Consider the following 25,559-nt stretch of genomic DNA (forward strand, 5'->3'; position numbering starts at 1 on the left):
GGCAAAAATTTAGTGGCCGGTTATGAGTTTGGCCCTCTGATTAATGTAACGGACCTTTGAAGAAAAATGCGATACGCCAATTTTATAGCGGAGGCCCGCGGTTGTCTGTTGCCTTGCAGTTAAAGCAGTTGTGATACGTGGCCTGCTAAGCCTCGTGGGCTGGAGTTTGCGTGGCGTGTGCCTGGGTCGGGCATAAATGACTTACTTGGGAGGGCATAAATGGCCTACTTGGGAGGCCTTTCGTACCCAAAACCCTTTTAAAGCAACAACCTTGTACGTCGTCACTCAAAAGCGGCTTAAAAGCCCAGCCCACTTGTGATAACCCAAGACAGCCTTGTCAAAAAAAGAAAAAAAAATGTTTTTGCCCTTGTCTAGTATTTTAATTGTAATTTTACTTTTTTTTATTTTGTGTTTTTATCCTTAGTAATAAAAGTGCTCGTGCGTTGTAACGGGTAAAAAGTTATAGCGTCATCCATAATTTAATATCTATGTCTTATTTTATCTTAAAAATAATAATTTTTTATTTACATCATTATATTTTTATTGCACTCAATACTATGCTAAAAAACATATCATCACACTATAAAAAGCGAGTTTTTTACGCCGTACTATATGAGCCCTATGTTATGCGTGATCTTACTCTTCTTCTATAACAACCGTTCCGATCTAAATGTCATGCTATATGAACCCTCCATCATCCATGATCTTACATGTAAGATTTAAGACCCCTATTTAATCTCACAGTAATGCTACCCGTCATAAGTCATGTCTTTCTCTCTTGCGTATCCCGACTTCCTGATTTTGACTCGGTATATTTTCTTCTACTTAAGTAATCAATTGCTCCTTCATCGGGGCAACTTTTGTTAAAGTCGTGACCAATAGCACACAATTAATTAATGAGGAATACAAACCAATGACGAGAAAATTATTAAAGATAGAATCATGCTCATGTATTCTAAGGAAATAATAATAACTTGATAGTCACATGCCCTCCATACACAATGGTCATTTGCACCGGCACAAAAGCTGGCATTGCTTGATTTAGCTAGTATGATATCACCATCCAACGTGAGTGGTAGGAGGCAGACACGCATGGCTAGCATTGCATGCATCCTCTTGGCTTCGACCGCCATGACATACTGGTCGTGCATTTTTTTTTTCTATTTTCTAACTATTTAACAATTAGTTGTTACTAGCAGCATAGTTTGTGTAAATTTTTATTTGCTTTTCTAAATTTTATATATTAGTTATTCAAAAGGAATGATTTTAATTAAAGTTTATATTTTATAATTTATGCACAATTTTCAAATTATGGCCTGCTCTTTGATTTTTGGCCTTTTTCTTTTTATAGCTGCTGCATCCCCAATTGCCCATGATAAATTCTGACGTGGTGCCGGTTGGTCGTGCAAAGTTGTAGGCAACTGTCCTTTTCCCGATTTGATTTTTTTTACTATTCGGAGTACGGTTCGGAGGTGTAGATAGATAGAGATAATTTTCAAACAGAACAGATCGACTTTGAAAACCATAATCCGAGTAGAGACCGGAGCTGAAGGAAAAATATTGTGAACTGAAGCCTATACGGACTGGATAGACAAAAAACAAAACCTGGTGGACTAAAATTTTTATTACAATTATATACTAGGGAAAGATTATTTTAAAATCAACTGTCCGTTTACGCCGACTTTGGAGGTGTGTGTGTGTCATGGCTAGGGAATAAATGAATTAAAAAAAATCAAAACCTAAAAAGAAAAGGCCAATTGACCACACTGCCCCTTATTTGTTTCTAGCTCTTCCTTGTCTGAAACACATGCATCGGGAGCGGGCGGCACGATGCGGCGGCGCCTCCCGGCCTCTGGCTCGTGCATGGTGCGGCTTCTGCTCTGGGGCCTGGCCGCCTGGGAGCGCACACACGCGCGAGGCGGCCGCAGATCTCGCCGGGCAGCGGCGGGTCTCCTGCGGCGCTAGGCGCAGCTCCTGCCTCTGCCTGCCCGCCGATATTCTTCTTCTTGGCGTGGCTCAGAGTCAGAGGCACCCCGCTCTTGTTCTTCTAGGCACATGAGGGGCGTCAAGGTGCGTGGCCGCAATCCTGCTCAGTGGATGACTGCATTCCGTTGCGACTTGTGTTCTTCCTTGCCCGCACCTCGTGAGCACCCGCCCAGGTCGAGGCAGCAGTGCCCCCGGTCGCCGTGGCGACGCCGTCGACCCCGTGGGCTTCCTTGCCATGCTCGGTGTCTCGGACCATGTCTTCGCCAAGTTCCTCTGCGTCCGATCTGCATTTATCATCATGCTTCCACGATCCCAACAGTATAGCAGAAATAATCGCCGATGCCAACAGTAGCATGCATGCGGAGCCCGGGCGAATGGTCCCGGGCGCGGGCGGGCGGCGACGTGCGCGCGCGGTCACCGCGGGCGGGTGACCCTCACGTCGCCGTGCCGGGCGGGCGGGCACGACGACCGACCGCGTGAGATCCGGTCAAGACGACTCGTGCTCTGCCTCGGTGGATGCATGTCGTCTGCTCTTGGACATGACATCCGGGATGGAGCACATGCACATGGACATGCCCCGATCCTCTCCTCTTCCACCTACCCTACTCTAAAAGCAAGAGCAAGAGCAAGAGCTCCTCTTCCCTTCCTCCGCCGCATCCCCATGTGCACTGCAGCTAGCGCACATTGTTTTCTGTTCCGCCCTCCAGCAGTCGTCTAGGCCGGTCGGCCGGTCCATTCCATGGCCGACGACGGAGGATTAACGCTGCTGCTACCCTACTGTCGGGGCACTGCACGCCACCTAGGAGCACTAACACGCCGCTTCCCTTCCAATTCCATCCACGGTAATCAATCATATTCTTTATTAAGCTGACATCCTCTTGCGTCTGCCAATTCCCAAATCGATCGTCAGGGAAACGGCAGGCGAATAGAATTTCAATCAAATCATGGTTTAAATCCAACGAGTCCTGGGCTTGGCACAGTTTGGACATATGCACGCCGCACGCCTAATGATAAGTACAGTATACATACAGGGCTCGATCATCAGTTCTGCTTAATTCAATGTATCACATACCAATGGACAGCTTGCATGCGCTCTGTTTCTTGCTTGTAGCATCTGCCCATTCTTAACCTAAACTTGATTGGACTAGTTTAGTTCAATTCAATGCACCAGTCAGCCTGCCTGGCCACTCTAATCTCAAGTTAATCTCCCCAAAGGCCAAAACCAAAACCAAAACCAAAACCAAGCAGCTAGCTAGCTAGCTCTCAGTCAGCATGCAATGGCCCATGCAATGCAACGCATGCCCCCATGATAATGGAGTACTCTGTACTCCTCATCTTGTTTTTGCCCTGAACGGCTGAACCAGTGAACCGAAACCAAGAAGCAGGGGGCATCGAATCCCCAATCATATGCAACAGCCAGACAGCTCATGCCTGCTGCTCCCAATCTGCATGCTGCCAACCCAAGGCCATGCCCATCCATCCATCCATCCATCCATGATACACATACCCTGTCTCCTCCGTCCGTCCATCCATTGCTCCTGTGCACATTCACACACAGAGACACCTGCAGATGCCAATTGCCAAGCCATCAGTTGCAAGCTCTTCTAGTGTTCGTTGCCGCACAAGACTTGAGCTGATGCCAGTGCCACTGTAACCAGGAGATCGATCACGCTATCGCCAGCCCCTCGCTCTTGGTTCCATGGGTACCATTCCGTCCTATCCTGGCCTACTGCGTTGCATTTCTTTCAGATTCCATTTTTTTGTCCACAGAGGTCCGTCCACGCGGCTTTCTAGGAATGGTCTTTTTTTCTTGGATGTCTCTGTTTTTTTTTCAATTTTTCTTTTTTTTTGACAATTTCAACCTGTTGTGGTCCACATTGATCGATCTTATCTGGGCGTAGTACCGTATCTTTGCTTTGTTGGTACTACTCCTGTACTGCATGTAGTAATCTTTTGCAGGAGTACGCCTTGTTTGCACAAAGTATTTAATCCTGATCGTATTTGCTGTACTTCTACCGTATCTCTGAATTTTTCTCGGGCCTCGTTTAGTTCCCAAAAGTGAAAAGTTTTCGGTACTATATCATTTTCGTTTGTTTGTGACAAATATTATCTAATTATAGACTAACTAGGATCAAAAAAATTCGTCTCGTGATTTTCAGCTAAACTGTGTAATTAGTTTTTGTTTTCGTTTATATTTAATGTTTCATGCGTGTGTCACAAGATTCGATGTGACGGAAAATCTTGAAATTTTTTTGGGCTTTCACGGTGAACTAAACAAGGCCTCGGTTTGCGGTACTCTCGAATGTGGAATGGAATCCATCCTAGTAGCTTTACCCTGTTCCAAGGTGGTAGAGAGAGAGAGAGAGAGGGACGGTGAGATCCTTTGGCATGCTTCTTATTCCTTCCACCAAGTCTACTTGGAAGCTCTGCCCTTTCGACTCTCTTCTCCTTTGAGATCCACACCCCCCCACCGCCGCGCGCTTTCATCATCAGCTGATGCGAGTACGGGAGCTGCCAGGGCGGCGTCGCTGATGCTGTCGCTGTTGAGCAAAAGCACGCCCAAATCCCGAGGCAAATCCGAGCACATGATTCCTTGCTGTTGCTGCTCCTTTCCGTTGCTGCTTACTATTATTCCTACTCCTCCTATCCCGATCGGAGCAGTATTCATTCAGGTGGATTCTCACCTGTGATAGATATTTCGATCGCCTTCTTTCTTGTGAATTTGTAGTATGTAATGTAACGAGCGATGTTCTTTGTTTCTCATGGCAACAAGATGCCGTCTTTATTTACCAGCTGGTACCTGAATCCAGGACTGCGATGCTGAGGGAGGCCGCTAGGCTGCGCAGAGGAGTTTCCACCGCCGCCACCAAGATCCGCAAGCGCTGCGCCGTGTCGCCGTCGTGGGAGCTGCGGGCGAAGCGGAGCGTGCGCCTGATCGGCCGGAGCGTTGGAGCCGCGTCACATTGCCCGAGCAGCAGCAGCAGCTGTAGCAGGATCAAGAGGAGGATGATGTCGGAGCCGTCGTGGACGAACCGGCGTTGCCGCCGCCACGCCGGCGTCGAGGTCGAGACGCGGTCCGCGGCGTCGGCCAGGAAGCTCGTCACCGCGCTCTGGCAGCACGGCAAGGGCGGGAGCGCATTCGAGGAGGAGGACGAAGAGGAGGGGGAGGTCGGGTGGGACGACGCGGCCGCCAAGCGCCGGAGCTCCTCGGATCACCGGGGCAGCGCGTCGGTCGAGGTGGTGAGCGCCGCTCGCCGTGCCGTGCCGTGCTGCATGTGTTTTGTTGTGTCACTGTCATTGGGTCGTCCTGCTCTGAATCTGTTTTGTTTGCTTTCCTGCAGCTGTCCAAGTTGTCGAGAAGAAAGATCAAGGCTTTCAAGGATGATGGAGAGAGGAGCTGGCACAATGGCCATGCTCATGCTCATGGCCACTGCTTCTCAGATGTCATGAGCAATGGCGGCACTGTGGGGGTAAGTTTCAATCTCCGTACTAGTCGAACCCTTGTATAAACTACTGTATGAACTAATTTACACCTTCCTAAAAGTTATAAGTGAGGTTTGCTTGCACATTTTTCCGAATCAGGTGATGGGCCAGACTCTGTTTCTTTTACTGTCTCTGTATATCTTTTCTTGAGGGAACTGTATCTTATTACTGATCTTCATTGAAATATATGCAATGCAATTTAAAGTACGGAATTTGGCTGTCGACCTAAAATTATCATAGACTGATTTTCTGAAGCTTAACCTCTTTCTGCATTTCTGATGCGAATTTCTGAAGTAACCGGCATTGGTGGTCATCACTTGCCACCCTTCTGAACCTTTTTGGAGCCTAACCTCGTGGTTAGGCTGTACCGACTGCGATTATCATATCTAACCTTGGCTTGCATTTCTAATGATGCATCATCTGTCTTCTGACAGCCACATGCGATCTTTGTCCACTTGCTCCACCGGCTCTCTACTCTGCACCAACCGAGCTTGTTTATTCATCCATCTGCTGATGCGATTCTCCTGCTCATCATCACCTCATCCCTAGCACCTAGTAGGCTGTTAGTTAGAGGTGGCATTAGCTACTAGCTACTGTGCCCTTGTTAATTCTCCTCTTAACTCTTGGTTTATGCGGCGACGCGAATAATTGACTGATCTAAAGTTGGAGCCGAGATTCGACGGTTAGTTGGACCTGTTTTTCAGTTGGTACAACGGTTAGTTGAAGAAGAGGGCCACGACGCCAGTCTCAGCTCTGACTGTGTGTCTGTCAGCGCCGCCTAATCATGCTGCTGTTCATTTTGCCCGTCTCAATCATCCTGCTCTAGTCCTTGAGATGGAAGTTTACATCAACTTTCGTCTGCTGCCCATGGTAGGTGTAAACTTAGGAATTAGGACACTGGCAAATGCTGAGATCTTAACAACAACAGTAACAAAGAAAACATATATACACACTGTATGTAGTTGCTGATCACCTTTTTTCTGTTGAATCTAAACACCTTCCAGTTGCTTTTTCATCTGCTGATCTGAACAATTCGAGTATGAAACAATCTTGCTCCACCCATTTTGATTTCCAGGGCTGCACTCCAGCACGCCAGGGTGATGGAAACAGGACAATCCAGATGCAGGAGCTGTACAACAGCCTCACGGCTTCCAACGAGCTGGTCAGGGTCCTGGCCAACGTCCTGGGCCCCACGGGAGGCCTCACCCCGACGGCGGCGTCCCTCCTCGCGGCGCTGCGCTCCGAGCTGGACGCCGCGCGGCAGCTCGTGAAGCAGCACAGGCGCGGCGGCGGCGGCGAGGACGACTACGAGCGCCGGCTACGGAGGCAGCTCGCGGAGGAGGTGCGCGCGTGGAAGTGCAGGCACAGGGAGAAGGCCGCGGCGGCCGCGCGCCTTGTCGCCTCGGAGCTCGACGGCGAGCGGCGGTCGCGTCGGCGGGCGGAGAGGGTGGGCAAGAAGCTAGCGGAGGCGCTGGCGGACACGGAGGCGTCGCTGCGGGCGGCCACGCGGGAGCTTGAGCTGGAGAGGGCGTCCAGGGAGCGCCTGGAGAAGGTGTGCGACGAGCTCGCCAGGGGCGTTGGCGGTGGCGGCACGGAGGCAGAGGAGGAGGAACTCAGGCGGGAGGCCGCCACCGCTCTGGAGGAGCTGGAGAGGGAGAGGGAGATGCTGCAGGTCGCCGACGAGCTCCGTGAGGAGCGGGTCCGGATGAAGCTGGCAGAGGCCAGGCTCGACTTCGAGGAGAAGAACGCCGTCGTCGACCGCCTGCGCCAAGAGCTCGAGACCTTCTTGGGCACCACCAACGAACGTCAAGAAGAAACGCCTGTCCACCATGAACTGGTGTCCAAGGATGTGGTGGAGGATCAGCAGCTGCAACAACTGGTTCTTGCCTCTGAATTCGGTGTCGACGGCATCGATCGTGTGGTCACAGAAAAGAGCGGACAAGAAGAAAATGCCGAAGCTGATGCTGATGCTGATGGCGACTCGGATGGCAGCGACATCGAGCTCAACATGGACGGCAACAGCTGGAGCTACACCAACACCTCCAGGTCCAGGGAGACGACGACGGCGGCCAAGAACGCAGCGCTTTCAGTTTCAGACAGAGCAACGGAATGTGGCGCCGACGTCGGCGCCTTCGATCGGAGATCTGAAGCAACGAGAGACGCACCGGAACTGGAACAGGAGTGGGCGGCGGCGGACGGATGCAGCGACGACGGGACCACCACCAAGGACATGGACGAGGACGCGGAGAGGTACGAGGCGATCAAGAACCTGAGGGAGCAGATGCTGGCCGGCCACGCGTTTCTCTTCCTGTCCAAAGGTGAGACCGACGCTGACAGCGATCGGCAGCGCCATGGTTTCACTTCTCATTTCGAGGACGGTGGCCTCTGGTGAGCACAATTAATGCTTGGTGAGTCACAAAAAAAAAAAAATTAATGCTTGGTGTTCAGCCGTTGACAGTGACACCAGCCCTCTTTTTCTTCAAAATTTGTGTATAGTTTTCGTTTTGGACTTTTAGTGGTCCATCTGCACAGCACAGTTTTTAGAGTTCTTTTCCTCTGGGGTTTGGATCGATACTGTACTTCCACAGGAATCGTGGTTTCAAAGTTTTGATGTTTTGGCACTGGCATTTTGCGTTTGCTATCACAATCAAAACTCAAAACTCACAATAAATGCCTTATTTCTGTATACAGAATTATAAACTTAAAACCTTAATGTTAGTGGAGGACTGCACTTCAATACCCGCGAAAAATAAATTCTAGAAATTCTGATAAGAAATAAAAAAAAATCTAGCAATTGATTTAGCATACTTAAATCCTAACCACCAATCTATTATGCTTTTGAAAAATATTCACAGTATCATCTAAATTTGTATCTAGATTACATGTGATGCCATCATAAAATGTAATCTAAATTTATATCTAAATTACCCGCTATGCTATTAAGTGACCTCTTGCAAGGGTTGAATGGTCGAAGAGGTGGGTGGTGGGTTCGGAGGAGGGGGGCTGAATTGTACTCTAAAAATAAAATAAACCGAGAACCTTACATTATGCAAACGGTAGACCCTCTAAGTACCTTTGGTTCCTAAAAGTTCTTCTAGAAAGCAATCTATCGAGTCCTTAGAGCCAACACACTAATTATCTCCTTAGCTAGGATTACACTTAAATAAGGTCCTTAGATAGCGAGTATGAAATCTATACTAAGCGCACAAACATAAAATCTGGTTGTCACACAAGAAACGTACAATCCAAGAATAATGTAAAGCAAGTAGTGAGAAAGGTTGAGACAACATTTTTTCCCCATGGTCTCAGGTTGTTGCCATCGGGAAATCATATGGTGAACTAACCTTCTATGACACTAAATTGAAGATATATCTTCATGGGTAGAGAACTGTCAACAAGATAATAGAACAGAGGTTCATGAAGGGAGCTAAAACTAGGGGCAACACCATACCAAAGTTGTAGATAACAAATATTAGTGGTGTTATAAAGCATTGCTGATCAGATCTATCTAGGCTTAAGGATTCATCCTACTAACCAATCTCTCTATGAGGTTAATGCTTTATGGATTTATCTAGTTAGTCATCTAGTATAAAGCTAGGTGACATCTACAAGTATCTTGCTACCGATATTATAAGTTAATCTTTATTGGGAACTTATAACACTTGAACAATGCTATGTGTTGTATGTAGTGCTTCATCTAAAGTCTATTTCTTATGCGATTAGATCACTAGAGTGATCATAGTACACATGTGCCCCACAATCTCACAGAAATATACACATAGGCCACTATGGGCCAAATCCAAACTAGATCGGGTGTCACATTTTTAGCCCCACCTGACACTAAAAATGGATTAACCTTTCAAGTAGAGTTAACTAACATTTTTAGTTTCTATCATCCATAAATCAACTAACTATGGATACACATATATCTCTATGCTCAAAGCAACAAAGAAGAAACATTGGAATCACCTTGTAGTCTATAGTTTTCCTCCTTTTTCCAAATTTCCAAAAATCCAATAGTAAGCCAAGTATCTCCATTCACCCATTCCCCAAGCCCAAATTAGAAGCTAGAAAACCAAATATGAATGCATGGGATAGTAAGAGAGGTGAAATACAAACGTAGGGGTAGAGGAATAAAGTACATCACCTTAGACTTTTAGGAGATCTAATTTAGTAACATGTCAAGTCAAGGTTGATGATGAAGATTTATCACATAAGTTCTTGAGAAGCTTTCCATTGAGATTCAAGACCCTTATCACCATCATTGTGAGAGAAGGATTGAAGAAACCTTACTACAACTCAAGTTCTTAGAGTGGTTGTAACCCAAGTCAAGGTCGATGATGAAGATTTCTCACATAAGTCCTCGAGAAGCTTTCCATCGAGATTCAAGACCCTTGTCACCATCATTGTGAGAGAAGGTTTGAAGAACCTTACTATAACTCAAGTTCTTAGAGAGGTGGTAACCCAAGGTATATTTGACCAAGAAGAGGTTGGGGAAGTGGAAAGGGATGACAAGAAGAAAAGAGCATTGCATTCAATACCTCCTCTAACAAGGGCAAGAAAAGGAAGGAAGAATCAAGTGATGATGAGGATTATAGAAGCTCAAGCATGGAGGAGGAAGAAATGGCCCTCTTTGTGAGAATATTTGGCAAATACATGAAGAAGGGCTTTGCTAGTGGAAGTAGAAGAAGATCACTCTTTTTCTTCATGCTCAAAGGGAGGAGCCTATTGCAAAAGATAGCATCAGCATCACTTGTGATCTAACTATTGAAAATATTTGTGCTCCTATTGTTGTTGCTACTAACCTTTCTTATAACACTAGCAAAGCTACCCCTTTGAGTGATCCACCACCCCTGATTCATCCCTCACTATGGAAAATGAGACCCTCAAGAAGGAGGATGGTGAGCTCACCCATGCATTGACAAGGCATATATGGGTGAAGCATGCATGTAGGAATGTCTAGGGAGCCCAAGGTTTTGCCCTAACAAGGAAGGCTTAGGCTATGCCCCTGTGAAATTCATGAAAGCCTATGTGTCTCACAATAGTTTGTGAAGAGCAATGACAAGTATTGCAACAAACTTAAGTGCAAGCAAGTTGGGCACTTGGAGAGGGAATGTAAGAACAAGACTAACACATATACTCCATCAAATTTGATTCTTGTTGTTTACTTTCCAAGGGTGCTAATGGTATTCATGCTAGGTTCATTGGTATACATCTCAATTCTACATCAATATGTCTCCATCATTCTATTTTGGCATAGCGTGATTATTGGTTTTAACCCTTTTTGATAGACACTCAAAAAAGTGCCTACAAAATATGAAAAACATGACACAAAATGACGTCTAAAAATAAGAGTATATCAAAGACTAATTTGGTTATCTTCTTCCATCAATCATCCACTCAGAGCTTGAAAATCACATTCAAAAGACAACAAAGACAAATAATACCTACAAACACCATGGCCATCCAAGGCTTTGAAGACCACAAAGCCACACATCACGAACAACAAGATCTAGTACTCATAAAACATTAGCTGGAGGAAACCCCAAGGAATGTAGGCTTACAACTCTTCACCATTATAATAGAGCGTTGAAGATGCCATACCTTGCTATAGAATAGATCAAAATAATAGATCAGAATCACCACATTGAAAGCCTTGCTTCCCATGACAAACACACCAATTGCCATGATCTAAAGAGAACTAGCAGATCTGACAAACCATACACTAATTGACCCCTTGCCAACATCGAATCAAACATCATCGATGTAGGAAAAGACCAAAGAGACCTTATTCCAATACACCATATTACCACCACCTCATAATGTGTTTAGAAACTAAACTATAGATGAACAAGAATCAATAAAACCTAAATTTACAAAGGGGCTAGGTTCTGCTTCTATGTCCACTGACAGGTCACCGATTGGGAGAGAGGATGGGAACTGAGGCACAATGGCATGGGGTGGTAGTGGTGACTGTTTCTCTACCTTGTTTGGTGTTTTATATGGATGCTATCAACCAGCTTAACCCCTCCCCCTTCAATTTGGGTAGTTTTGTACCTTGCTCATGCACGAAAAAGGAAACCTGCACATGCTAATATGTGTCATCATGCAAATAGAAGTTTAGATAAACAATGAACCTATTTAATTAATATTATATTTGTAAATATACATCAAGACTAGATCATCAGAACATGCTCTACAAACAATTTGCTTATGGTATCCTTGATGACATGGCTGTTTGTGTAAGCGTCATCTTGCTTGTACATAAACTCCATTGTTCTTGTAAGGTTGAATATTCTCTCAAGTAACTCCTTCGGCACGTGATTGTTAGTGTTGAACCATTCCTTGTTAAAATCTTTCCATGTTTCCTCTATCATGTCTTGTATAATCTCACGTGCCACATGAATTGGTACTTTATGCTCTTTCATGCAGCTCTCGATTGTCGAAGCAACATGACAAGTCATTTTCTCTCGCTGCGTACAAATCAAATGTAATTCTTTGGTTATACTTTTAGGAAATGTGTAACACCAATGCATATACATGGTATCACATTACATTACTTTATGATATGGTCTGGTAAACCTATATATTTCTAGTAGTAGTATAAGCGAAACCGTAATTTGTGATAAGCTAAAACTGAAACTTTTATTTTACAAGCGGGTATAGTATAAGATATTTACCTCATATGATTTCAAATCATCAGAAAGTCTCAAAATAATGCAAAGTGTCTTCACCAATTTAGGTACATTAGATACCCAATCAAAAGCTTCTTTTGTGGCTATATCTGTCATTCCAACAAACGATGCACATGACAATAAGTGACAAGCACCGCTTCTTGCTGAAACCTGCAAGTGTTCCTCAACTGTTGCCGACACATACCCTTCTTCACGCCATTTGACCTCCTTATTGTAAGCTCTAACTAGATCTATAATCTGCATTAGTGGTACCTAGCTTTTAGTAGGGGTGGTTAATGAGCAAAGAAGTGAGTCTAGCTTAGTCTATTTAAAAAGCTCAAGCCTTTGTTAGTCTTGCTACAATGGTGGACCTCCCTTGATTCAAGGGTTGTTCATTTGATGACCTAAAATTTGAGTCTATATGCATATAACTTTCAATTATTAACTTATATATTTTTTGTTATAATTTTTATGTGATTTAGGATCTTTGAATGCCCAATGTAGAAATCCTACTTGGTAGCTTATCATTGTTAGTATTAAGATTAGTTAAAGTAGAGATGATATTAAGCAACTTTTCCTAATTTTATAAAATCTAAAATGATAATTCATGATGACATTACCAAAATCAACAACATGATTCAACAAATTCATTAGAACATAGATGTTTGTAGATTCAAATGGATTTTAATACTATATTTGACTTAGCAATTGAATGACATGTTTAATTGAACCAACTTGTAATGCTACCATAATACGAAAGAAACTAGAGTTCAATACATATTTTCATATTTGTCAGGCTCATTGAGACAATCGAATACACCATGTTGGTTCTATTATGCTTATAAAAAGTGGATATAGTTCTTTGTTGAAGAACACCTTCAAAATTATTTACTACATCCTTGACACAATTTTCCATGAGTATGATAGTAATAAGAGCATGAAATCGGTGAACCAAAAGGGTTAACTTACAAAGTTTTTTAGGTAGGGCATGCGGTACTTCTCCTCGGGCGATAGCTCATCCTCAATGCTTTGATAGGTATCCATAATTTTCCCAAAAATGAACTTCATGTTCTCTGGGAGACCATTAGCAACCATAGGGTCCCAGCTGGAAAAAAGTCACTTGCATAAATGATATAGAATTTACCATTTGGATCCACAAGTGATTGTTTGGCAAATTACTTATTTGTCTCATAGTTCATTAATAAATTCACAATGAACAAACATCGATGAATGATCACTGGACAATAAATCCATATTACATAAAATTGTTCCAATAATGTTACCATAAAAGATAAAACAATGTGGCAGAAAAGGATATGAGATTAAGTATACACACCTTTCTACACAACTTGTAAATAACTCACACTCTTGTAAAGTTCCATAGACATCATAAGTGTCATCCAAAATGGAAACTATGGCAAGCACTTTTGTCAATATTATTCGTCCTCGTGAGTAACTTGGTTCATAATATACCCCTACTATCCAAAAATAGCATTCCACAACTCTATCACGAGCAAATGATAACCTTGATTCAAGCTCCAGGTTCTTCCACCACCTGGATATTTGTTAACCACTATCTTAAATATAAATCTTCATTAAATTTGGAAACATAGAGTAAGCTCTACCTTTTTATGTTGGGGATAATTGATAGATATAAATTAGTTTTAGTCAGATCAGTAACTTCACCTTGTAATGATTCTAAGCTCTTGCTGATATTGGAGTTGTATGATATTAGAGTTCAACTTCGCGAGTTCCATTATCACTTCATTGGCTTGTCCATGGACAGCTATGTAGTACTTGGCTTCTGTTGACGGTCCTTAATGCTCATATTTAACCATCAATTAATCATGGAAAAGGATCCAAATGCAACCAACACCTAGACTTAGGGTTTTATCTGACAGAATTACACAAGTTTTGGTGTTTGTCTATTTCTGCAGGGGGTTATCAGGAAATATGGAAGAAAGGCCCACACGTCGGGTTTACATAGAGATATTAACGTGCTGCGCAATTTTCTACCATCTAGAAGACTCCAGAAGCCACGGGAAGGAAGCGGAGGCCGAGAGGACTCAGGGACAGGGCGCCCGCCCACCCCCCTTGGGCGCCCGCCCAGGAGTTGTGGTCTAACACGTCCAACTTTGCGGACCAAGCTCCACCGACCTAAAGGATCAAGGAAAACCGTGCGATCAATGTCGGTTTGATCCGACGGCCCAGATTCACTTGAAGGGACTATAAAACCAGACCCCCCCTGGCCCCTGGAGATCATACCTCTTCTACAGAATCAAAGCTAGGGTTTCAATTCTTCATCCAAGTAGAGAGGATCCCTCTAGTTCTTCTAGTTCTACCTCTAGTTCTTCTAGTTCTAGTTCTAGTTCATCTAGTTCTAGTTCTAGTTCCTCTAGTTCTAGTTCTAGTTAGTTCTAGTTGTAATCTAGAAAATAGGGAGAGAGAAGAGGAGAGCGGAGGAGGAGCCGGATCTGTCGGATCTTCCTCAACATTATACTTTTGCAGCATCTGGTTCGTTCTTCATCGTTCTCCAGGTTCTTCAATTCATAATTCCTGAGTTCTCTAATTACTTTTATTTACATTCAAGTTATTTATTGGATTCCCGCTTGCATCAAGTGCTCTAATCTTTGAAACATTAGAGTAGTAATTAATAGATTAGACGTGGTGTTTAGTCTTGCAATTACCTGGAATTGCACCCAATCCTGCGGATTGTTGTGGTAGCCTTAGGGTAGTGACAGCCCTAACGGTCGACGTATTCCACCACGTTCGGATCGGTGTTTGTAGGACCGTAGTCAGACCTTCCTAGCCCCCTTCTCATCTCTTTCTGTGGTTAGTGCTCTGATGTCCCGATATAGATAATCTTGAAGTAATTCTTGATTCTTAGATCAACTAGAGAACTCTCAGGAAACTTCCTCTCTTCCCACCAAAAATAATCATATAGTTATCCTTGGGCGATCTTGGATCTTAATTAGTACACTCACGTTCTCTGTGGAAAATCGATACTCTGGAATACTCCCGGGTGAAGGCTACATCGGTATCCGTGCGCTTGCGGATTTTTCTGTTTGCGTTTAAAATACCCAACAAGCTTTCTGGCGCCGTTGCCGGGGAACGGTAGCTGTGCTAGTTTCGAACCAAGTTGTCCGTGTATCCTTTTTCTTTTCCTTATTTACCACACTCACCTTATCATTTTCACCATACCACATGGATTTCACTCTAAGCATTAATGAGCATGGAATTTATTTCATAGTCACTTCATTTACTCCATGCTCATATGCAACATCTTCACAATCCATTGGTCTCTCCAACATCACCACATTCGAGATCTCCAACCCCCTCTTCCTTTCTATTTATAAAAACTTTAAAAGGGCGGTTGTCGATGCATATGTCTATATTAAATATTGCAGATCTCGTTGAGTTGATCTTGATATAGGTCAGCGTTGGAGGGGAAACCACTTCACTGACATAAATTGATGGTTTCCCAAGGACAAGCTTAGTGTCCTAAAACAAGCACTGATCAGATTGTAACATGAGGTTTTAATTATTTGCAACATTGCCTTGTGTATTGAGCATATAAGTATAGTTGTAAAAAGTTCCTTCGGGTATTCTTGTCACTAACCTTCCCAGGATTGGAGCAAGAAGATCGGATGAATGACAAGCATAAGGTATGTCCAACCAATCATCATACAACATTGAATTAAATTCATCCAAACTTGAATTTTGCAAAATTCAAGCTTGGGGGAGTACTTTACATTAAAAACATCCTTTGCCATGTTGCTATGTTGGTTGTCCCTACCTTTGAGACATGCTCAATTTGTTAAATACTAATCACACTACTTCATCTCCACTTGAGTAGAACTCTATAAATGCTCTCATGCTACCTTTATTTGCTTTAGTATATGTCTAGGTTTGGAGTAGTTTCATTTATCTCTTAATTAAGCATGGTGCTTAGTTTAGGGCTGATGATCTTACTTCCAAGGGAGTTTAAATTAAGCATGATGCTTAGGTTAAAATGCCCTCCTAAATCAAATTAGACATGGTGTCTAGGTTGATCTTTGAGCCGATAGTATGCTATAGTAGATATTGGATATTTTGTTGGACTAACCCCTGCAGGAAAACTTTCAATATTGACCTGGGAAGTCCTGAGATAAACTCACATTGGAGATAAAGAGAGAGACACACGAAGTTTAACAATTTACACAAGGAAGGAATAGCTCACAAGAGATGATCTATGGAGGGTGCCAAAAACACGATGCATAACCGCTAAGAGAGGAAAGCTTGCACAAGGTGATACTGTACCATCACTCTTCAAGTAAGGTAACATCTTAAAATACTTGACTATCACTGCTATAAGCTTCTCCTTGGTTCTGGCGTTCACATTAATAAAAGAGACAAACATGTATGATCTACAACTATAGATTAACCAACCCAATCGATTCAACATGTTTAGTCCTTCCACCTTTGTGATTCCACACTCCTAATCATATTAGCTAAAATGTTGCACACTCAATCTTTGGAAGATATATATATATATATATATATATATATATATAAAAAAACAACATAAGTATAGATAGATTATCTTTCCATTAGGTTGAGCAATCTGATCTGACAAATGTTTTAAATGTTACACTCATGATCTTATTATCCATCAACTTTGTCTTGCTCACTATGCTTAAAGATAGAGAGAACAAATACACTTTTGGTTCTGTTGGTGTGTTCCACCAACAGGGCCTATGCACTTGATCTCTGCCTTGTTTCTATGAGCAGGTACACTTCGAGCAAAATATGAAGGAGTTTTACAACTCCCAGACTCCACTAAGTGAAGAACCTAGATCTACGAGCACAAACACACTGGAGATACTAGACACTCAGGCAATCACTACCCTAGGATGCTTGAGGACGTAACTACGAGAGTAACCCCATTGTGGAAGTAATTACTGACCTTCTGCTGGTTAAGAGAGGCGATCCAGGACGCACCGTCATCCCGATCTCCATCGGCATGGTGGACTTCCCAGAAGCACTCTACAACTTTGGCTCCAGCGTCAACATTATGCCCAAGGGAATATTGAAGAACCTCTACGTCCGAGTTGGTACCTTGGAGGCCATTCCTAAACACTTCGGGAGCTGTCATCTACGCTAGTGCTGCCAAGATCAGTTTTTACATCAAGGGAAGGAAGGAGACGTTTTCCTTCAAGAAACAAGACTACACAAATCCCAGAGCAATCCCGACATGAACCAAGGAAGAGGACCAACAGGAGGAACAAGAACAAGCAAATGTGTACCGAGTCAGCTAAGATGGTCACTGCAGCTCAAGGAGTTCAAGATCGTCAACTCAAGTCACCTTTCTTGATCAAGAAGGATGACCCTGGTGTTCCAAGCATCGAGTGCACAATCAACGGTATTCTTTTCACAAGACACTCTACGACACCGGATCTAACGTCAACATAATGGCCGCAGTCACTTATCAGCTCCTGCATGGAACCATGTCCCTACAACCAACATACATTCAGCTCCAGATGATTTTAAGGTTGTTGACATGGGAGAAGACAAGTATGATCCTCCATCATCCTTAGGAGACCGTTCCTCAGCACCGTTAAAGCAATCATCTACAATGGAACCCGAGAAGTCCACATGCACTTCACCTCTGAGAAGGTACGCCACTATTTTACTCACCCTAACTATATAGTTGAATACTCTAAGTAGGTCAGGACAAGAAGACGACGACGCAACCGCAACCAGAGGAGGCAAATCATCAAGGACGGATGGGTAGACTATGAAGGAGAAGTTGTAAGGTCTGAAGACATACAACTTGAACAGAACTGTCCTGAGGAGACCGTAGCACCGAGTCAGGTGTGGAAAGAGAAGATAGTTATACACGAAGAGGAAGCACCGTCGGAACCACCGACTACGCCATGCAGCGAATCCCAGAATGACTCAGGTAACGGAGAGTCCCATTCGGAGGACTTAAAAACACCGAATGCCTTGCCAAGAGGTAAACTTGGTAGTTATCTTTTTCCTTTCAATAATTTTAAATAGTTTGCTTAGTTAATCAGGTTCATATCATCTTGAAAAGAAAATAAAAATATTAAAAATAGGAAGCCCCATGTGAGTATGCTCATGGCATAAAACCCATAAGTACATTCACTGTGGTGGCATAAAAATAAAATAAATATATTCCTGTAATATAAAAAAATAAAAATATAAAAATAAATTTATGATCCTACTAAAGAGAGTAACATTTATTGAGGAGGCTCAACATGATAAAGGCTAGATATTTATGCTAACACTTAACCAGTTCCACAAAGCTTTGTTGTCTATTTGAGCTTCACAGAATTCAAGGATTAAAGAAGACTAGCAGACGGAGGACATCCTAATCACTGTCAGGGTGCTGCTGACATTCAAATACACCTCCGCCACTGCTAGCTACATCAGAAGAAACTTCGTCAAAATCCAGCTTGGGGGAGAGCACCCCCATTTATCCAGCTAAGTGTTTCTACTCACGTTTATACTTTACTCTAATAATAAAAAGATGCATAATCATAGAAACCCAAATAAAGATTTTGTGCTTATATATATCTGTGCTTAGTTTGCTAAATAAATAAATAAATAAAGTCTGCTATGAACCATCATGATAAGCTCTCATATGGAAATGATGAATAGTTGCTCTGCCATGACTAGTTCTCAAAATTGAAATCTCTCTCAAGTTTAGGCATGACTGTTATGAATTAAGATTTGCTCTAAACCTGAACTTGTGGGGAGAGTACTTGATCTAAAGTCTAAGTTGTTAACGGATATGATATGGGAAGGTTGAGCTGCTGTTTATCTGTTCCTAGAGATGCTAGAATTCTGGAGAACTTTATCTTTGAAAATCTTTAAAATGTTGCATGATGAGTTCCTGTATGATGAGAGTTTAAATTCCTACCACAGCCAGATATACATGCTTGCTAGACTATGAGCCACACATTTACTTTTTACTACTTATGAGCATTGAGTGTGGTCAAGCTGTGTAGACCCTTAGGAGCTTGTCATGTGGTTAAATCAAGATTCACTTGCACGTTCACTCACACATGCTGCTTCTACTCCGGAAGTACGCATCCACATATATCCACCTATTTCCATCTCCAGAACCACCCAAAAATATTCTACTCCTAATCCGGGAGAGAATAGCCAAAACTATTTCTGTTTTTCCCTGTGAAATAAATGCTCAAGTTATCTTGTTACTACCACTTGCTATATTATCTCATGAGATGAGTGCTCTAAAAAAAAGAAAAAAAAAGAAAAAAAGAAGAAAGAAAAAAAAAGAATACGAGGAAATAAAAAGGGGCAAGTGCCCGGAACCTCGAAAGAAAAGAAAAAGTGAGACGAGAGGTAAAAATGGACAAGTGTCCGACAGTAGAATTAGGGGTACAAGATACCCACCTGAGAGAAAAGAAAAAGAACATATAGAGCATCTCATTCTCCTCAAAAAGTTTCAAAAGAGCAAGAAAGGTATGTATCCCCTCAAAAGAGCAAAAGTAGAATTAGACTTTCGCCATTGTTATCACCATCATCACCATACACCATTCATTCGCCACACATGCACATCTTGATTTGACTTATTGACTTGTTCTTCTGGATCCATGGTTTGACTATGCAATAAATGTCTTGTAAGTATGTATTAGCTGTCTCCCACCTATGAGCTCTAGATATCAAAGCCTTATTAGAGTAGGGTGAGAGAGAAGGCAATGTCACTATGCCGCATGCCAAAAATACCACATACTTTGAGAGAAGGCATACACCATTAATGCTTTGGTAAGGATCCAGAAATACCACAAATGAGAGATTAGAGAGAGTCATACAAGGAATCTCTGAGTTTTATTTGAAAATCTACAAAAACTCCAGAGCTATAGTTAATCGAAGAACAAGAGACATGGTGCTTGACTAGACCGTTCTATCTTTTAACTGCTCAAGACACAAGTGATGGTTACAAGTCCCATGGTGAAAGGTAAATGAGTAAGTTTTAAGTCTTAACAGTTTACTCTAACCAGAGATGAGATCTTGTTTAAACGCATGTGTATCTTTAAGTTATGAAACCACTGCAGAAACTCTTGAGTTCATCTTTGCTCAGGGACGAGCAAAGGTTAAGCTTGGGGGAGCTTGTTGACGGTCCTTAATGCTCATATTTAACCATCAATTAATCATGGAAAAGGATCCAAATGCAACCAACACCTAGACTTAGGGTTTTATCTGACAGAATTACACAAGTTTTGGTGTTTGTCTATTTCTGCAGGGGGTTATCAGGAAATATGGAAGAAAGGCCCACACGTCGGGTTTACATAGAGATATTAACGTGCTGCGCAATTTTCTACCATTTAGAAGACTCCAGAAGCCACGGGAAGGAAGCGGAGGCCGAGAGGACTCAGGGACAGGGCGCCCGCCCACCCCCCTTGGGCGCCCGCCCAGGAGTTGTGGTCAAACACGTCCAACTTTGCGGACCAAGCTCCACCGACCTAAAGGATCAAGGAAAACCGTGCGATCAATGTCGGTTTGATCCGACGGCCCAGATTCACTTGAAGGGACTATAAAACCAGACCCCCCTGGCCCCTGGAGATCATACCTCTTCTACAGAATCAAAGCTAGGGTTTCAATTCTTCATCCAAGTAGAGAGGATCCCTCTAGTTCTTCTAGTTCTACCTCTAGTTCTTCTAGTTCTAGTTCTAGTTCATCTAGTTCTAGTTCTAGTTCCTCTAGTTCTAGTTCTAGTTAGTTCTAGTTGTAATATAGAAAATAGGGAGAGAGAAGAGGAGAGCGGAGGAGGAGCCGGATCTGTCGGATCTTCCTCAACATTATACTTTTGCAGCATCTGGTTCGTTCTTCATCGTTCTCCAGGTTCTTCAATTCATAATTCCTGAGTTCTCTAATTACTTTTATTTAGATTCAAGTTATTTATTGGATTCCCGCTTGCATCAAGTGCTCTAATCTTTGAAACATTAGAGTAGTAATTAATAGATTAGACGTGGTGTTTAGTCTTGCAATTACCTGGAATTGCACCCAATCCTGCGGATTGTTGTGGTAGCCTTAGGGTAGTGACAGCCCTAACGGTCGACGTATTCCACCACGTTCGGATCGGTGTTTGTAGGACCGTAGTCAGACCTTCCTAGCCCCCTTCTCATCTCTTTCTGTGGTTAGTGCTCTGATGTCCCGATATAGATAATCTTGAAGTAATTCTTGATTCTTAGATCAACTAGAGAACTCTCAGGAAACTTCCTCTCTTCCCACAAAAAATAATCATATAGTTATCCTTGGGCGATCTTGGATCTTAATTAGTACACTCACGTTCTCTGTGGAAAATCGATACTCTGGAATACTCCCGGGTGAAGGCTACATCGGTATCCGTGCGCTTACGGATTTTTCTGTTTGCGTTTAAAATACCCAACAGCTTCATAGATTCTTACCCTTCTAGGCAAAGGTATCTCAAGTGCACACTTCACTTCATGGGCCAATGGCCCTTGCAGGTTGGTTAATAATGATTCTAAACTCCTTTTGGTGAATGAAACAGCCTCATCAAGAATTATCTCTCCATTAGTCCTTAGATATGCAGCATTGTAAAGGCTCAGTACATCCAATGGATTGTTTGCTGCAAAATTCCCTTGTTCATCTTTGAACTTTGCAAAGACATCTGAAGCATGAAGGAGAGTGATAACATTATATCTTAATTTTTGACTTGTTACCAATTTTGAAGGTTGTATTGCTACAATGAAAACTAGTGGTCAATGTTTAGAATAGTTGATTATAAGGGGTACTACACACTTAACTAGGAATAAAATCCATATAGGCTATACCCATTACCTGGAGAAACTTGATATCCATGTTTACGAAGTAGATAGAACCACAAAGCTGTCGTTTGAAGATCACTCCCACTAATATCATTAGTTTTGTAAATCTCAGACAATATGACATTAAGCTCCTCTTTGAAAAGATGATCCAAGCAGAGACGTTCCAAAACATTAATGAGTTGCATCCTTTCATACAAGCTACAATTACTTGAAGCTGATATTATCTTAGACACATTTCTCGTTAGATGATTCGCTCGTTCTATCATCCTTGTCAGCTGAAAATATAAATATTGAATCAGCATATGTGAACTAGAAAAAAATGGTGGTTTTGAGTAGCTAACTGTTCCTATGTATGATCGATGCAATATTCCTTGTTGTACAATATTATTATGCATATGACATATTGCAAATGTTATAAGCATAGCCCCCTGTTTCTTTCGAAAAGCACTTTGTGAAAATAAGTTAGTAGCTGGGTACATATGACCTTATTGGTAGAGAGGCCCAAGCTAAGCTCAATGATCTACCCAGTCATTTCAGAAGCGCTTATTTTCTACCTGCAAAAGGTCGTGTCGTTATAATTCCTCACTTGAAGCAGTTATTAGCAAATAAAAAGATAGCCAAGATGTTGGTGGCATGTTGAAAAATGCTTGAATGATGAAAAGCTCAAGCACCCAACGGATGGTTCTCATAGTGGAGAGCTATTAATAACTTCAAATACAAGAAGTTATTTGCACGGAATCATACACGGTCGTGATGAAGAGCTCAACACCACGGATCATAGGTTGTGCCAGTGGCGAACCCAGGATTTGACGAAGACTAGGGTCAAATCCTAGCAGCTAAAATCCAAAAGCTACAGCTTAAAGTATGTATGCACATATGTCACAAAAAATATTCTCAAGCAAATTTTGCAAATTTAGAAATTTTTTTGAACTATATAATTAATAGAATAATAGTACGATAAAATAGCTATGACATATCCTTGTTAGGCAACTAGAGAGAAATATGATGCAATAGTCCTTGTCCTCTTCATCTAGTTGGAACCAAAAGTTCAAATTAATAGTTGAAAACTTGAAATCAAGAGAACAAAAGAATTGAACTACTAAAAAATTGATGGAATACCTTCACTTTCAGAAATCACAAATGAACTGCCTTCACTCCTTTAGTCCTACACCCCTTCAATCCTCACACAGGGACGGCCGGACAGGGCCAGAGGGCTCTGCCGCTTTAGTCTCCGGACTCTAGCAGCCGAAGCCTAGGGGTGAGGTTGCGAAGGGCGAGGAGCTAGGGGTGCGGACATGAGGGTCGAGCCTCGGTCGGTCGCTGTGCCATCAAGCAGGCAGCGCCACGAGTAGGAGGCGCCGCGGGTGAGTGGGCGACAGGCAGCGGAGTCGCGCAACGCGCGTGACGGCATTGCCGTAGGTGACCGATCGACTTTTCACTCCCTCCTATAGTCTGTCCTACTCTTCTTTTTGTGGGCTTCTTTTTTAGGCCAAAATTCAAGAGTTGCTCCTAAAATTTCAGAACCGCGATTAGGGCCATGGCCCTACTGGCCCTAGTCCTAGGCCCGCCCCTGCGTTGTGCTGATGAATAGCTCATCACTGCCGGATCATAAACTAGATCGGCGGGGATAATCCTGCTTATGGTTGCCCACTTTCACTAAAGATGGTGAAAATCAGCAATGAAGGCGTCCAGGACAGGCGGCAACGAGGTTTCTGCTTCAATGAAACTGTAGGGACACCATCTTTAATGATGCACATCAAGTAGCTATAAAGATTTTCATGTATTTGTTTGTCTGTGCTGATGGGTGTAGGAGTGGATCCGCTAGCAACTAATTGTTAGTTGGCTCGTAGCTCAGAGCTAAAATTAGTGGGCAAATTATTAGCTGTAAGGTGTTTGGATCTCATTAGCTAATAGGTTGTGAGAGTGCTATTTTATAAAAATACCTTATTTTTACTATTGCACGGTTAATAAGTTGTTGCTATATATACTTTGTCAATAGGTGGGCACACATATTTTGGTTTACTTTACCATCAATTAGCTGCTACTCTCTCCGTTTTTTTAAGTGTCACATTTGGTTTATCCTAAGTCAAACATTACAATCTTTGACTAACCATTTTAAAAATTCTTATAGTTCGACAATATATGAATTATATATTATGATAGTATTTCTCATAATAAATCTAAAAATATAAGTCTTATGACATGAAGCTATATAAAAATTTTAGGACCAATGGTCAAAGATACACACGTTTGACTTATGATAAACTAAATGTGACACTTAAAAAAACGTTCTTCAGCTAATGAGATAGCTAGGACATAATACATTGCTGATGTTCTAAGCAGTTAGCTAAAAACATACTCCTGTTGCTTCCAAAAAGAGAAAAAAAACATACCTGTTGGGTGGAGGAAGCCAAAGGACTGGAGTAGGTGAGGAAGAAATCTCCCCATACGGATGGTTCAAAATTTGAGACATTTCTGCTAATAATTTGATTTCCCTCTTCCTCCTCCAGAAGCTCTTGACGTGGGGTAGTAGCACTACTGGCGGCGGCAGCGCTGGCCCAAGTCCGAACACGGTGCCGGCTCCAGGAAAAACACACGAGCTGCCGAGACAGCAGGACCAGTTTGACGCTGCCGCCGATCAGTACCGGCGGCGCAGCGGCGGAGGCACCTGCTGCTTTGTGGTGGTGGCTCCCCTTGGCGGGGAGGAAGGCGAGACCGACACACCTGGTTGTCTGCATCTCCGAACATGTATAGTTTTGTGGCTGCACACGATACAACTTTGTGGCACACTTGCTTGCAACGTTTATATAAATAGGCCACACGGACGGACGGCCCACCCCTACCACTTAATAATACTGATTTTTGGCATTTTTTCCTCATCTACCACACCGTTTACTCTAGTTTCATCGGCACATGGTTGGAACTTTGGCCTCGTTTAGTTTCCTAAAAATTTTACAAAATTTTCCAGCTGTCATATTAAATCTTGAAGTACATGCATAAAACATTAAATATAGATTAAAAAATAACTAATTGTACAGTTTATCTGTAATTTGTGAAACAAATCTCTTGAGTCTAATTAGCTATACGGCCGACCCACCCCTACCACATAATAATACTGATTTTTGGCATTTTCCCCTCCTCTACCACACCGTTTACTCTAGTTTCACCGGCACATGGTTGGAACTTTGGCCTCGTTTAGTTTCTCCAGAAATTTTACAAAATTTTCCAGCTGTCACGTTAAATCTTGCGGTATATGCATAGAGCATTAAATATAGATTAAAAAAATAACTAATTGTACAGTTTACCTGTAATTTGCGAGACAAATCTTTTGAGTCTAATTAACTCATGATTAGACAATATTTGTCAGATACAAATGGAAGTGCTACATTGTTTATTTTGCAAAAACTTTTGCAACTAAACAAGGCCAACTGAAATCGTGTCAACCACCAGCTTGTTTGAATTGGTGTTTATGGACTCGAATCGAGCGAAAAGTCACATGAACAATCCACGAGATGAATGGAATTGAATGGCATTTCCCCCTCCTCTACCACACCGTTTACTCTAGTTTCACTGGCACATGGTTGAAACTTTGGCCACG

The 25,559-nt window shown here is 42.7% G+C and overlaps 2 protein-coding genes across 6 annotated transcripts; one reads left to right on the forward strand and one right to left on the reverse strand.

The window, feature by feature from the left end:
* LOC8059575 lies at positions 1,983–8,155 on the forward strand. Of its 3 annotated transcripts, none has more exons than XM_021459848.1 (4): positions 1,983–2,070; positions 4,797–5,226; positions 5,328–5,456; positions 6,545–8,155. In XM_021459848.1, exons 2-4 carry the CDS (start codon positions 4,804–4,806, stop codon positions 7,859–7,861), a joined length of 1,869 nt encoding a protein of 622 aa, XP_021315523.1. In that variant the 5' UTR covers positions 1,983–2,070; positions 4,797–4,803; the 3' UTR covers positions 7,862–8,155. The 3 variants fall into 3 exon arrangements, with proteins under 3 accessions (XP_021315523.1, XP_021315521.1, XP_021315522.1); XM_021459846.1 differs by lacking the exon at positions 1,983–2,070 and adding an exon at positions 2,522–3,689; XM_021459847.1 differs by lacking the exon at positions 1,983–2,070 and adding an exon at positions 4,173–4,658.
* Positions 11,589–24,755, reverse strand: LOC110434906 (beta-sesquiphellandrene synthase-like). 3 transcript variants are annotated; one of them, XM_021459845.1, is made up of 9 exons: positions 24,355–24,490; positions 22,446–22,515; positions 21,975–22,236; positions 21,569–21,876; positions 13,830–13,948; positions 13,480–13,698; positions 13,113–13,248; positions 12,150–12,401; positions 11,589–11,942 (listed from the first exon to the last, which is right to left on the reverse strand). In XM_021459845.1, exons 3-9 carry the CDS (start codon positions 22,225–22,227, stop codon positions 11,646–11,648), a joined length of 1,584 nt encoding a protein of 527 aa, XP_021315520.1. In that variant the 5' UTR covers positions 22,228–22,236; positions 22,446–22,515; positions 24,355–24,490; the 3' UTR covers positions 11,589–11,645. The 3 variants fall into 3 exon arrangements, with proteins under 3 accessions (XP_021315520.1, XP_021315518.1, XP_021315519.1); XM_021459843.1 differs by lacking the exon at positions 22,446–22,515 and having other exon boundaries at positions 24,355–24,755; XM_021459844.1 differs by lacking the exon at positions 22,446–22,515 and having other exon boundaries at positions 21,569–21,804; positions 24,355–24,754.

The sequence above is a fragment of the Sorghum bicolor genome, chromosome 4 (genome assembly GCF_000003195.3).
Source record: "Sorghum bicolor cultivar BTx623 chromosome 4, Sorghum_bicolor_NCBIv3, whole genome shotgun sequence".
Lineage (NCBI taxonomy): Eukaryota > Viridiplantae > Streptophyta > Magnoliopsida > Poales > Poaceae > Sorghum > Sorghum bicolor.